At 35.7% G+C, this 14594-nt stretch overlaps 1 protein-coding gene across 1 annotated transcript; it reads left to right on the top strand.

The window, feature by feature from the left end:
* The first annotated feature begins 1256 nt into the window (after nt 1-1256).
* On the top strand, nt 1257-14495 carry LOC112058081 (rho GTPase-activating protein 19). The gene is made up of 9 exons (XM_052885014.1): nt 1257-1585; nt 2594-2778; nt 3751-3960; nt 8834-9042; nt 9905-10095; nt 10520-10692; nt 11932-12077; nt 13012-13608; nt 14271-14495. The coding sequence occupies exons 1-9, from the start codon at nt 1473-1475 to the stop codon at nt 14469-14471; spliced, it is 2025 nt and encodes a 674-aa protein (XP_052740974.1). The 5' UTR covers nt 1257-1472; the 3' UTR covers nt 14472-14495.
* Nucleotides 14496-14594: the final 99 nt, after the last annotated feature.

The raw sequence follows: 14594 nt of genomic DNA on the forward strand, positions 1-14594 counted from the left end.
CGTCACTGTGCTTCGTCTTCATCACCAGACCATTAATACAGTCGCAATCCATCTAGGTGGAAAGTTCTCATCTTAATACAGTCACAACCCATTTTTGGAAGTCGGTTAAAAACTAAAACAGACAGTGTAAGGAAAATTATTTTATTGGTGATTCTTTAACTATTTTTAGAAGATAGACGTATTTTGCTGATACAGATAAAACTTGTACTGACTAGTGACTCGTAAATCTATGGATCAAATAAATTCCTTTTTCTAGAAAAAGAAAGATAAGCATTGGGTTTAATATATAACCTAAAATAATAATTATTAATTTTTACTGATACTTACATGTCTGTGTGTTTAGCAAAAGTATTTGTGTTTTGTTGATTTTCATTTTATTAAAAAAAATATTTAAATGAGAAAGAAAACTTAAAAGGTATAGGCAATAACGATACTTTAATTTTATCATAGGAACTGCAAAAAAACGTCATACAATGACTACAGAAATGGGACTGGTGGGCTCCTGAGTAAATATGTTCCTTGCTGGTGGGTGTCCCAAAAAATATGTAAAAAATCATTAAATCTATACTAATAATATAGATGTGAAAGAAAGTCTGCCTGTTACCATGTCACGTAACCGAACCAGATGAATTTTAGTAATTTATACAAATGGGACCTTGTAGCTTACTAAAGGCTACTTTTTATCCCTAAAATAAAAAGAAAAGGGGGTGAAGTAGGGCTTGAAAATTTGTATGGAAAATCGTCCATTTTTAGAGTTACAGTTACAAAAAATTGTGCCTAGATCATTTCACCATAAATTACAAAATGTAATGGGATTTAAGAATTTTTAAAATTCAGCCCCAAAACAAAGGAACTTTTCTATTCTTGCCTTTTCTTTAACTCTGTTCTCTTTTTTCAAGTTATCTTCGCGGTTAAAAGTTACTGAGGTTACAGTCGGTTGTAGGCTATAATCGACTAAGTATCTATTAACCAATAATTATAATTATTCGACTTTGCCTGCTACGACTATTAAAATGTGAAATGTAACGTTATGTAAATGGGGATGAAAGCTTGGACTAATTATTAGCAGACAAAGTCGCGGGCGTCCACTAGTTTAGATACTAGTGTATTTAGTGCTTAGACCATTAATTTAGTGTATGTATGTATTTATTAAAAGATTTAAAAATGGACACAAGACATATTGTCTATGGTATAAGATTTGATTTTTCTGAACGTAAGGAACCGTTAAATAATATTTTGATTTTTGACGTTTGACAGCTGACATTTTATTTGAAAATTGAAGAAGGCGACTGGCGAACTTTTTTCACAGTTACTGTTATTTATTTTACGTAAATTCAACTGGGAATATAATATATAAAAAATTACTTTGATATATAAGTTATCAAATATCACACATGAGTAACCATCGATGTGAATAGAAAATGGACAGTGAACATTGTTAATTTTTTAATGCTCTTGGCACCCGTTCCGATATGACTTCCTCCGACTTAAAATTGATAGAAAGGCTTCGAAATGAGAATTTGGAACAGTTCTTCACATTAGTGCGAATGCATTTATCATTCGTTGTAGATATTAATACAGACGAGTGAGTTTACTTATTTTAATTTGTTGAATAGTTTCACAAAAACGCTGTTGAGATAATTCTATTTACATAAATCTAAACTAAAATTATGACATTGTAAAGTCATTCATTGTATATTCCTAATTTAAACAGATTACTGGACAGATTATTGGTGGTGTGGTGCAGTGCTTAGTGACCTTTCTTTCTGAAGAGGCCGTGAGTTTGATTCTCACAACTGGAACTTTTTTGCCCTTTACAATGTAGTATTTGTGATGAAATCTATTCTATGCTTTCTTTGGGCTACTGATGATACAAATATTATAATTTTTATTTATTAATTATATAAATATAAATATTTTTAAGATGTGTGCAGGGTGATGCCCCGCCGCCGCGCCTCTGCGTAACCGGCGACACCTAAAACCTTGTACTGCATAAAAGCGATGTTCGGAATCATTATTTTTCATTAATTTAATGCTATTCAGTTAAATTTTCTTTATTTTAAATTACTGTAGGAATAGGTTGAATAAAATATAGCCTATGGTACTTACAGATAATGTGGCTTTCTATCGTTCTGTTCTATAAATCCAAAGTTGCCACAAACTAACAAAAGTAAATATTATTTAAATATGAAGTACAGTTAAATGCCTAAATACAAGCATATATGTACTAATATAAAGAGGTAAAGTTTGTGAGTTTGTGAGGTTGCAGGAGGATGGATTATCATCTATGACTTATAATTTGCAAAAAAAAATAGTCCAAATATGTTAATTTAATATTTTTAAATATGTTATGGTAACAACTATATCAGATTAGTCTATGAACACATAAACAGACCAAATTATATTTGGAATGCAGGGCATAGTCTTTACAAAATAGGTGCCTGTTATAAAATGATTTTCCATAATTTATCCATAGAGTTCCTGCAGGATAGTAAAAATCTAAAATCTCTGCAGATGAAATCTAGTTATTAACTAGTTATCTAATATAATCTATATTTGTAAAATAACATAATTATAATAAAATTGTTTTTAGTGTTGAGTGTTCAACGGACAAACCAAAGCAGTTCAGATGGAACTTTCACAAGAAAACCAAAACACCTAGTTCAAATACTAATCACAATGCTAATTATCCAAAGAAAAATGAAGAGGCAAACTCCATTACAGATGATGGTGTACTAAGGCTTTATGAGTTGATAGATTTTCTCTCAAATCCTGAAAGTGAGTATATTATAATTAACATAAAGTTCGGGCGTGATAGCCCAGTGGATATGACCTCTGCCTCCGATTCCGGATGGTGTGGGTTCGAATCCGGTCCGGGGCATGCACCTCCAACTTTTCAGTTGTGTGCATTTTAAGAAATTAAATATCACGTGTCTCAATCGGTGAAGGAAAACATCGTGAGGAAACCTGCATACCAGAGAATTTTCTTAATTCTCTGTGTGTGTGAAGTCTGCCAATCCGCATTGGGCCAGCGTGGTGGACTATTGGCCTAATCCCTCTCATTCTGAGAGGAGACTCGAGCTCAGCAGTGAGCCGAATATGGGTTGACGATGAAAGTTCACTGTCAAATATATCTATACTAGAGGACACCCGCAATTATGTGTTAATCCAGGATATTATCTATCTTTGTTTTAAATTACAGCCAATCGGTTCAGCAGTTGCAGTGTTAAAGAGTAACAAACACCTATACAAACTTTTGTCTTTTTAATATTAGGAGAATTCATTTGAAAACAAGTTTATAGAGTTGGACAATGATTATGATGGTTCTTAGAGGTGCACTTTTTTTTTTTAGAAAATTACCCTTGGGATATGTCACCTACAGGATCACTAAATTGAACAAAACACCACCAATTGAACAGAACACCTGCTTATAAAAAATAGTATTGTATGAAAAAGACAGGCTTAACCAATTATTTCTTTATCTTTTTATTTAGCAGAGCTATGGCTCTCCCATCTGAATCTGTGCCTAAGTCACATTAGTCACCTGCTTATAGTCTAACAACTCATCTCAGCAGTGGAGTGCCCAAGGATTTTTACTAGAGAAACCACTTTATGTGCATATAATATTAGAGGCTCATATAGAAAATTTGTCTACTGTATGTTATTATGTAATGAGTCCTCAGGGTGGGCTGAGCAGTTTTGCATATCAGATCTCAAAGTCTAGAAAAAATAAATCTTGTTTAATTCCAGATGTAACCCAAGAAGGGATATTTCGGAGGACCGGTTCATTGAGTAGACAGCAGGAGCTTCGGCAGTTGCTGGTCACAGGGTCCAACTTGGGTCTGGGGGAAGGCAAGTTCTCAGTCCATGACTGTGCGTCAGTCCTGAAGGGATTCCTGGCTGAGTTGCCGCAGCCTTTGCTGATGGATCAGTACTATCAAACTTATTGCACTTTGGCAGGTAAGTCTATATTTTACAAGTCATATTGCACAACAATGTTAACGTGAGTCGTATTCCTTCATTAGGCAATCATGCATTCCTTGATTGTATTTTGAATATTAAAAGAGACAAAATCTCCCCTAAGTTTATTGAGTATAGACCACTTAAGAGTGTGTGCCTAGATAATTTTAATAAAGATCTTGGGAATATTCCGTGGAACCATATTTCATCCTTAAGTTGTGTTAATCAGATGGTTTCTTATATTAATAATTCAGTCCTAGAATTATTTGATAAACATGCTCCTAGCAGGTCTAAACTGATTAAGGAACATTGCTATCCGTGGATTACGAACAACGTAAAATTTATGATGAGTTTAAGGGACGACGCACATTCACAATGGTGTAAAGTTAAATCAGAGTCTAATAAAATATTTTACCATCAATACAAACATTTAGTAATAGAAGCCATTCATAATGAGAAAAGCGCTTATTATAAATAAAATTAAGTATCCTAAGGTGATGTGGCGTAATTTAAAGACTACCATCCTGCCTAAGAAATCTCTTTCATTACCGGCACATTTTTCTGACGCCGAGGCATTAAATGCACACTTTCTTGTCGTTCCAGGGGCAAACATTACCTCTTTTTCTCTACTCACTTATTTTGAGTTTAATTTTCTTTATAATAATGCTTTCTCCCTTTGTACTATTTCTGATATTGATTTATTAAAGTAACTTAAAAAACTTCATTCAAATGCGGAAGGGGCCGATAAAATCTCACTTGATATGCTTCTAATGACCCTCCCACATAGTGTGGATGCAATTAGAAACATTGTAAATGCTTCTATTACAACCTCTATCTTTCCAGATAGTTGGAAAGCAGCATTAATTCGTCCGCTACCAAAAGTTTCAGACCCCCTTATATCAAAAGACCTGCGGCCAATCAGCATTCTACCCTGTTTTTCTAAAATACTGGAAAAGATAGTACATTCGCAAGTATTGGCTTATCTTGAGAAGCAGCAAATTTTGCCTGAACATCAATCTGGTTTTAGGGCTGGTCGTGGAACGGTGACGGCATTATTGGATGTTACTGATAATATTCTTTCTGCCCAAGATAAAGGGATGTGCACTATTCTTGTACTCCTAGACTTTTCGCGTGCTTTTGACTGTATCAACATTGCACTCCTGCTATCCAAACTATCCTATTATGGGTTTAATGTTAATGCTGTTAAATGGTTTGATAGCTATTTAAGTCATCGAACACAGTCTGTAGAATTAGTGCATCAGGATGGAAGAAAGTACAGATCGTCGGCAGCAGTAGTCTCCAGAGGTGTACCGCAGGGTTCTGTTTTGGGTCCCTTACTTTTTATTTTATATTGTGCGGACATAATTAAAAAAATTAAACATTGCAAGTATCACTTGTATGCCGACGACTTACAGTTGTATTACTCTTGTAGGCCCGAAAAGGTTCAAGACGCTGTAGCATTAATTAATGAAGACCTTGACCGAATTTCACATTGGTCTGATAGTAATTCTTTAGTACTCAATCCTTCTAAGTCCAAGTACATTTTGTTTGGTTCGAATAAACAATTAAGTAATGTTGAACCTGAGCTTTTAAACATATGTATTAGAGGCAACCGATTAGAAAGAGTTCTTCAGGCGCGTAATTTGGGTTTGCTAATGGACTCTGGGCTTAGATTTGAACAGCATGTGGCTGAGGTGGTACGCAATTGTTTTTATAGACTAAAAGTAATTTATAAGGTCCGCATGTACCTTTCGCAGGAGCTGCGTATTCAGCTAGTTGAGGCGTTAGTCCTTTCGAAGCTTAATTATGCAGATATTGTTTTTGGCCCCCGACTTCTTTGTAGAACTAAGCGCCTCATACAGCGTGTGCAAAACTCTTGTGCACGCTTCTGTTTTAATATTCCTCCAAGAAATCGCATTACACCATATCTGAATAATTCTAGACTATTAAAAATGAGATCTAGAAGAAAATTACATCTGGCTGGTTTACTTTTCGGTTTGTTAAAACAAGGTAAACCATTATATCTTCTGAATAAATTAAATTGGGTGGGTGAGAGTGGGACGGGTCATCGAAGCTGTCGCAATCAGTTTCGTGTTCCACCTCATCGTACTGCCGCGTTCAGAGGATCGTTTACCTACTCCGCCACTAAATGTTGGAATAATATCCCCCCTCCAATAAAAAAAGTCAAAAGCATATATACTTTTAAAAAACTGCTGAAACGATTTCTTATTGACAGACAGTTCGAATTCCAAGATCATGTGGCGGAGTTTTCATTTTTGTAATTCTAATTTATTTTTAACCGACTTCCAAAAAGGAGGAGGTTCTACGTTCGGCTGTATGTATGTTTTTTTTTTTTTTTTTTTTTTTTTTTTTTTTTTTTTTTTTTTTATGTATGTCCAGCGATAATTCCGTCATTTATAGGCCGATTTTGAAAATTCTTTTTTTGTTTTGAAGGGTTTAATTCCAGGGTCGTCCCATTTTTTTCATGTCAGGATCTGATGATGGCATCCTGGAGAAATCGAGGGGAACTTTCGAAAATTATAGAGACGGCTAGTGCGTTTGTTAGTGTTTCCATAAGGTATTTTAAACCACTACAATTTTATGAAGGCCTGGAGTTGGTCTGATGATGGAGCCGAAGGCGAGTGAAGAGTACTCCTCGGCGGTTCACAGTAGCTACCTTGTGTTTGGACTTGATAAATTTGTATTGATGAGATCTTTCCACCTAGATGGGTTGTGACTGTATTAAGGGTCTGGTGATGAAGACGAAGGCCAGTGAAGAGAACTCCTCGGCGGTTCACAGTATCTACCTTGTGTTTGGACTTGATAAATTTGTATTGATGAGAACATTCCACCTAGATGGTTTGTGATTGTATTAGGGGTCTGGTGATGAAGACGAAGGACAGTGAAGGGAACTCCTCGACGGTTCACAGTAGCTACCTTGTGTTTGGACTTGATAAATTTGTATTGATGAGAACATTTCACCTAGATGGTTTGTGACTGTATTAGGGGTCTGGTGATGAAGACGAACGAGAGTGAAGAGAACTCCTCGACGGTTCACAGTAGCTACCTTGTGTTTGGACTTGATAAATTAGTATTGATGAGAACTTTCCACCTAGAATGGGTTGTCAGTGTATTAAGGGTCTAGTGATGAAGACGAAGGATATAAAAGTATATAATACGAGTGGATATAAAAGGGGAGTGAAATTTTGTAAATGAATTTAGGTAGTATTCTCAAAATTGGGGTTGTAGGATTTAGGGACTTATCATAAAAAATAACGTTTCAGCTAATTGCTTATTAATTTTTGTTCACACTCCATAGGTATGCTAACACTAAAAATGAAAAAATAAAAATTTTAATAAAAAAAATTCAACCGACTTCCAACTCAAAAATAACCTAAACTAAAAAGCAAAAAATAACATCTTACCTATGTGCTACCTTCTGATCAGTTTGAAGGCGGTGCCAATCCAGTGTTTTAATTAAAGCCGTTTCTGAAAGAACTACAGAAATTACGTAATTACGTAATTACGTAATTTAAACGGCTTGAATTGAAACATCACTGGCTTGGCACCGCCTTCAAACTGATCAGAAGGTAGCACATAGGTAAGATGTTATTTTTTGCTTTTTAGTTTAGGTTATTTTTGAGTTGGAAGTCGGTTGAATTTTTTTTATTAAAATTTTTTTTTATATAATATAATATGTAGGACGGCGCAGCTTGAGTGCTTTATTATACCTATCATTTTAATAACTTATATACATATATTTATATAATATAGGTATGATTAAATAGTTTATGTATTATTTTTTTATATATTTAATTTTCAATTAATTACGAATTTATATGTTTAATATGTTGTTATCTTATATATTTAATAACAAGTATTTAGTTATCTATAAATTAGTAAAAAGAGTTCTTAACAAAAAAAAAAAGTATACATAATTATATTGCAGGTAATTTTTATTTGTATCATTAATTTTGTTTTTCATCGTTATGTTTAAGTTTTCTGTTTTTTTTTTTCTAAATCAATGTGTCTACCTAGTTAGTTTTAATTAGTTCTTAATAATTGTATTTAATAGTTTACGTTAAGTGTTGAACTATGTGCGTGGCGGCACCTGAACTGGGTCCTAACTGAAAATCAGTGCTGCATACTTTTTTTATTGAAAATATGCGGCAAAATGCTGAGTTGGGGCCTTTTTCTAGGTTGTGCCACATATTACAGGGCATTCTTTAGTGCTCCACTGTTTGAGTGGACAGTTAAGCCATAATATGTTATAATTTAGATTTTATGTGATATGTGGCATTACTTAAAAATAAAGATCTTTTTCTTTCTTTCTTTTCTTTCTTTCAGGTGTAAGAGCAATGCAATTTTAATTTTATGCTTTAATAGGCTTTAATCTGTGAATAGGCTGTGAACTGTAAGGGGACTCAACACATGCTGCTGGACTGTTGTAATACCCAGTCCTAGCACAGTCTTTGCCGACTTACTTGCAACGGGAATATTGGTCATGTTTAAAAGATATAGACTTCCAAAAGTAGAAAAATTAAGAGGCATAAGAAACAATCGGTCCGACTACAGCGGTGTAGAACTAGAGGATTATTTTCGGTTTTAGCCCCATTCATGCTCCTGTCAGATCTATGAAATGTTTATCAACAAACAAATTAAAAATTATGGTAAAATCGCTAGTTATTTTACACCAAATAATTTTGTCATTTGAATAATATTTTATAAAAATATAATATTAAATAATTTTTTTTAAATACAAACAATTTTAAATAAATTAGGTATGAAATTTTTTATTCAGATCACTTTTTGCGGTGATTTTTTACGGACTACCTCTCTATCTATATCATCATAAAATTATCATTGATTACAGCACAGTATCCTCCACACGCCGAATCCTCCGAGACTAAATTGCTGACTGCGTTGCAGTTGCTATTGCTCCTTCTTGCTCCTTCGCATCGGAACTTTCTAGAACGTCTGCTCGGTCTGCTGCGACTGGTGGCCGACAATGAGGCGAGCAACCGCATGTCTCCCGACACGTTGGCTACTATGTTCACGCCTCATCTGTTGTGCCCAAGAAAGGTATGTGTTACAAACAAACGCCCGTGACTTCGTCCGCGTAAAAAACTATCCCTACCTTTACCCTACTCCATCCTAAGTTTCCTAAATCCGTCTCCTGGTTCTGAGCTAGCTCTCCACCAATCTGAAAAAAATTTCATCACACTAATATTATAAAGGCGAAAGTTTATACACGCGGGCGTACGCTAGTGTTTGCTTTTTTTTTAATTTACTCTTTTCACACTTTAGAATAATTTTTTTTTTGTTCTATTATCCTCGTGCGATCAGTCGACAGACTATAAGCAGAGGTGTTGTAAGTAAATTTGGCGGTTAAAAGCAATCTTCTCCAGTGGGAGCAGCTCCATGTAAATGTTATATAATATGGCTTTCAATCAAATTTGCCGTCTTTTCAAGCATTGAATCGCCTGTGGTATAGTTAACTGTACAGCCAGGTGATTCGGATGGTTTCTGAGTCTGGCTTTGTACTTGATGTTACTGGTTTTTATTTCTTCTTTTACTGTTGGCATTTCTAGATGTTCGTGAATTTCTGTTATTCGTAGAAACCACGGCGTGTTCGACACTTGTTTCAATATGTAATTTTGCGCTCTTTGTATAATACTAATGTTGGAGTCGCATGCTGATCCCCACAATTGGACTCCATACATCCATACTGGTTTAATTATTGTCTTATAGACAAGTAGCTTGTTTTCTATGGACAATCTGGAGTTCCGAGCAAACATCCAATACAACCCCCTATATCGACGGTAGATCTCATCCCTCTTTGTTTGGATATGTTTTTTCCAAGTGAGCCTTCTATCCAGGTACATGCCCAAGTACTTGACTTCAGAATTATAAAAAAATATAAATTGCCATCGTTTCCTTCCAGTTATCACCAGAAACGTTTCACGCGGACTCCATAGCGCTTGCCCCAGTCATAAGCTTCATGATCCGGCACGGCACGGTTCTGTTCGCCGCGCCGCAGCGGCTGGCGACCGACGCCGCCGCCTACTTCACAGTGCGAGAGCGGAAACGCGCTATGTCGCCCGATGTAGACCTGGATGAGAGCATCACCGACAGGTTGGGAACAAAATAAACCAATTTTAATATAGTAGACATAATGCTTATGGAGTTCCTCAAGGCAGCATCTTGGGACCTTTATTATTAACAATCTATATTGATGACTTGTCAGATACTACAGTACATGACTGTATCTGATTAGCTGACGATAGTACATTCATAATTAAATGTGAAGACAGGGATGTCATTGAAAAGGTAGCTAACATTTCCTTGAATGAAATAATATACTGGCTTTTGTATGATGGACTTGCATTGTTTGTAAACATGAGGAGTAAACGAAAATATTTCTGTATTAACATAAAAGTTTTATTAATCGGCTCAATAGAGGTAACGAAAACACTCATCATTTATGTGTCCTTATAATATGGAGTTTAGACTGTATTAAAATAGGCTGATGATGGCACTGGTGTTTGTACATTTGCAGAACGGCAGCGAACACAGTGTACACATTCGTAGACCGGCGACGCACGTGCGCGGAGAACGCACGAAATCCCACCGACACGGCGCTGGCGCAACTGTACGCGCACATACAGGCGCTGCCCGACTCCGCGCACAAGCGGCGCCTCGTCAAGCACTTTAACAGACAGAACGGATATGGTAATCATTTGTTATCATTATTGTGACCAGTCGTCGTCTTGGACACGATATGGTAATCGTTTGTTATCATTATTGTGACCAGTCGTAGTCATAGACACGATATGACAGACAAGACCAGACAACCCCGTCGACATGGCGCTGGCGCAACTGTACGCGCACATACAGGCGCTGCCCGACTCCGCGCACAAGCGGCGCCTCGTCAAGCACTTCAACAGACAGAACGGATATGGTAATCGTTTGTTATCATTATTGTGACCAGTCGTAGTTTTGGACACGATATGGTAATCGTTTGTTATCATTATTGTGACCAGTCGTAGTCTTGGACACGATTTGGTAATCGTTTGTCATCATTATTGTGACTAGTCGTTGTCGTAGACACGATAGACATACAAGACCAGACAACCCCGTCGACATGGCGCTGGCGCAACTGTACGCGCACATACAGGCGCTGCCCGACTCCGCGCACAAGCGGCGTCTCGTCAAGCACTTCAACAGACAGAACGGATATGGTAATCGTTTGTTATCATTATTGTGACCAGTCGTAGTCATAGACACGATAGACAGACAAGGGGAGACAATCCCACCGACACGACGGATTTGGTAATCATTTACTATCATAATGAGAAATATACACGTATTATTTTTAATATTTTGGAAGAGATGGCCCCATTGCCTAAAAATAAAATACCCAAAACAGAAATCAAAAAAAATTCTAGGTGTTAAAATAATTTTAATTTTATTAATATCTAAAAGTTACAGACAGTCAGTACCCTATCCTTATGACAGCATGTCTGTCTGTAACCCTTAAAAAGGAAGAGTGTACAGCTCAGCGTATGCCGTGCACTATATACAAGCTTAATACACGGCGCTGATTTTCAGCTGAGACCCGTGTGACGTCACAGCTAATATAATTGTATGAATACATTCAAATAAACTAAATTAAAATTATGTAGGATGTTATGCAATTAACAATAACCCTGCTATCTAAGGCCATAAATACAAAATACTATTAATCTAGACAAATAATCAACTAAAATTCACAATTTAAAATGAGTAAGGATAACTTTGTAGGTTATAAATACATACCAATAAGAAATACTAATTTTATATTCTTATTTATTAATTTCTCATTTATGAATTTCTCATTTTTTTTTAATTTTTAAAAATTTTAAAATACAAAACACTATTAAAATTGTATATAAACAAGTAATACTAATTGTTATTATTATTTTGGTCTAGGAACTCCAATTCAAATCCAGCGTACAGGGAAAGTAGCCGGGTCTAGGAGTTTCGGCGACTCCATAAAGAGGCACATATTCAATAAGGGCTTACTGAACAAGACGCCAAAGAAGGGCTCTGGCTCATCTATTAACACTGTGGAAGAGGTTTGTTTCACTATATTGTTATATAAACACAAAACAAAATGTCTTTCTGTATGAATCATTTTTGTTTTGCTTTTTAACTCAGGTTATTTTAGAAACAGACAAACAGAGAGACAAAGATTCCATTAGTACCAATTAAGGAATCTTTAAAAATAATAAAAACTGTACCTTTCTGTGAATATCGATTTATGAAAAGATATTTTAGTAAAAAGATAGAAATAAATTAAGTTCAGTGCATAATATGTAACTCTTTTATAATATAATATGAAAGATATTTGAATTTCTCATTTAACACACACACATTTTTGTAATTGCAAATTGTGACTTTCGTTTTGACATGTAGCTATGAAAAGCTATTAACATTGACGTCATATTAATGTCTAATTTACGCTCATGCATGTCAAACTAACCAGTGTTTGTTTGTCCATTATTTAATGTTTGTGTCTTCTGTCTACTTTAAAAAGATTTAAATTGGCGATGTACCCGAGCGTGTGATTTAAAGTGACTACAAATAAACAGAGTCAAGTTAGCCTTTTTAAAGTGCTTTAAAAAGACTAAGTCAATCTGCTGAAGGGAATATGTAACTATTTAAATCTTTGCCTATCCCCATTGACCTCTTATAATAAAAAGATGCACAATCATGTAGAAAATTTCACTTAAAAACTGGGCAATTTTGCTTTGACAGTTTTAGAATTATTGGTAGAAAATTATACTAAAGGCCTTTAAATATAGTCCAATATTCAATAAAATCGGATTGAGTTTAAGGTTGAATTTGCAAATGCGATTACTTGAATTGAATTCCAAGAAGTTGTGTTTGGCACTCATTGAGTGGGGACGTTTTTTGGTCGCTGATTGTGCATCTACTTTTTAATAGGAGATCGATGCCTATCCCTAACTTTCTATTTCTCAATGCGTCGCTAACGCATGCCTTTTTCAGAAGTCCAAAGGCAAACGGTTCACGGACGATAACAAAGTCGACGTATCGCACAAGAATATCGTGCTAAAGAACTTGGCGAACAAAATAGTCAGCTCAGAGTCGTTGGACGATGACTATGACTCAGATTGTAGCCAAGAAAGTACTCTTTCCGAAGGCGCGTTGAACAAATCCAGGAAACTGAGTCCGAAATTCGTTTCTGAGCCAAACTTGAGTTCGTTAGATTCGAACGAGGAAACACCCAAAAATAGTAGAAAACGTTCTAGATTATTCCGTTCGAAAGTGATAACGCAAACCATAAACAAGAAATACCAGAAACGGGCTGTCATACGTGGAACGCCTACTTCTTGCGTTTCGTGCATCGACGACCAAGATTCGGAGAACGAATCGTTTGTAGAGAAGAGCTTAGAGGAAACGCCAACACAGTCTAAACCTTGTGCGGATGAATTAGAGTTCAAAATGCATTACCTGACAAGTACGCCAGGGTTTTCCGAGGAAGCCTTCGACGAGGATTGTAGTACGCCTTATACGATTAACTTCCGAAGGGCATCGATGTCGCCTATAACGAAGTCAACGCAGAAGTTGTCCAAAGCGATGCAGGTTTGTATACAAAGCTGACAATTCCGTTGTACACAAACAAAATTTTTAATCTATACTTAATATTATAAAGCTGAATAGTTTGTTTGTTTGGTTCTCAGGTATTACTGGTCCGATTTGAAAAATTACCTTATGTTTCGTGTAAAACAGAATTTGTTAGTTTGCATGGTTTATCATTTCGCTTTTCATTGTTACCACATCCATACTTTGCATCCTTGTTTATGTGCGTGCTAATGCTTTATACTTACGATGGTTTTTTCAAATGTCCATATAAAAGATTAAATTCTTGTTATAATAGTAGGACTGCGATTGTGTGTAATACTACCGATTTTATTGATGTTTAAGGAAAGTTATATACCACACACTCTAGTATCTAAGATCTACCATTTAATGTTAAAACTTATTTTCAATTCTTGAGGTCCTGCTTTAGATTCCCGACTTGGATGAGGATTATTATTAGGATTTAATACTTAAGTTTTGTTCCTTTGAAGTATTCTGTTTTTGAAAATTAGACAATCCAATATCTAAGCGTTACTGTATGTTCAACGGTCTCCATAATATAATTCTAAAGGTTGTACGAGTGTTGTATTTTCCACCGACTTCGAAATATTTACGGGAAATATTATATTTATGCTTTGTGATAATTTTTTTCAACGCTATTTCAGGAATCAATAATGACCCCAAGGTCACGTAAGCCCTTGATAATAACATCGGAGCAAAGGGACAGTATGCCCGAGAGCGCCGAAACTAAACACGATTCGGCCAAAATGGACATGTACCGGTCGATGTCGCCGAAAAACGACAGCGATTTCGTCTCTTCCGACGACGATATGATGTCGAGATCGTCTTTGTCTTGTGAAAGGTGAGTTTAAAAATAGTTACGCCGCAGAGTTGTTGTATACAAAGGTTTTCTGAAGTTAAAGTCATTGACCTCTTATAGGGACGCATAATCATGTAGAAAATTTCACTTAAAAAGTGGCCAATTTTGC

Source organism: Bicyclus anynana, chromosome 13 (assembly GCF_947172395.1).
Source record: "Bicyclus anynana chromosome 13, ilBicAnyn1.1, whole genome shotgun sequence".
NCBI classification, from domain to species: Eukaryota; Metazoa; Arthropoda; class Insecta; order Lepidoptera; family Nymphalidae; genus Bicyclus; species Bicyclus anynana.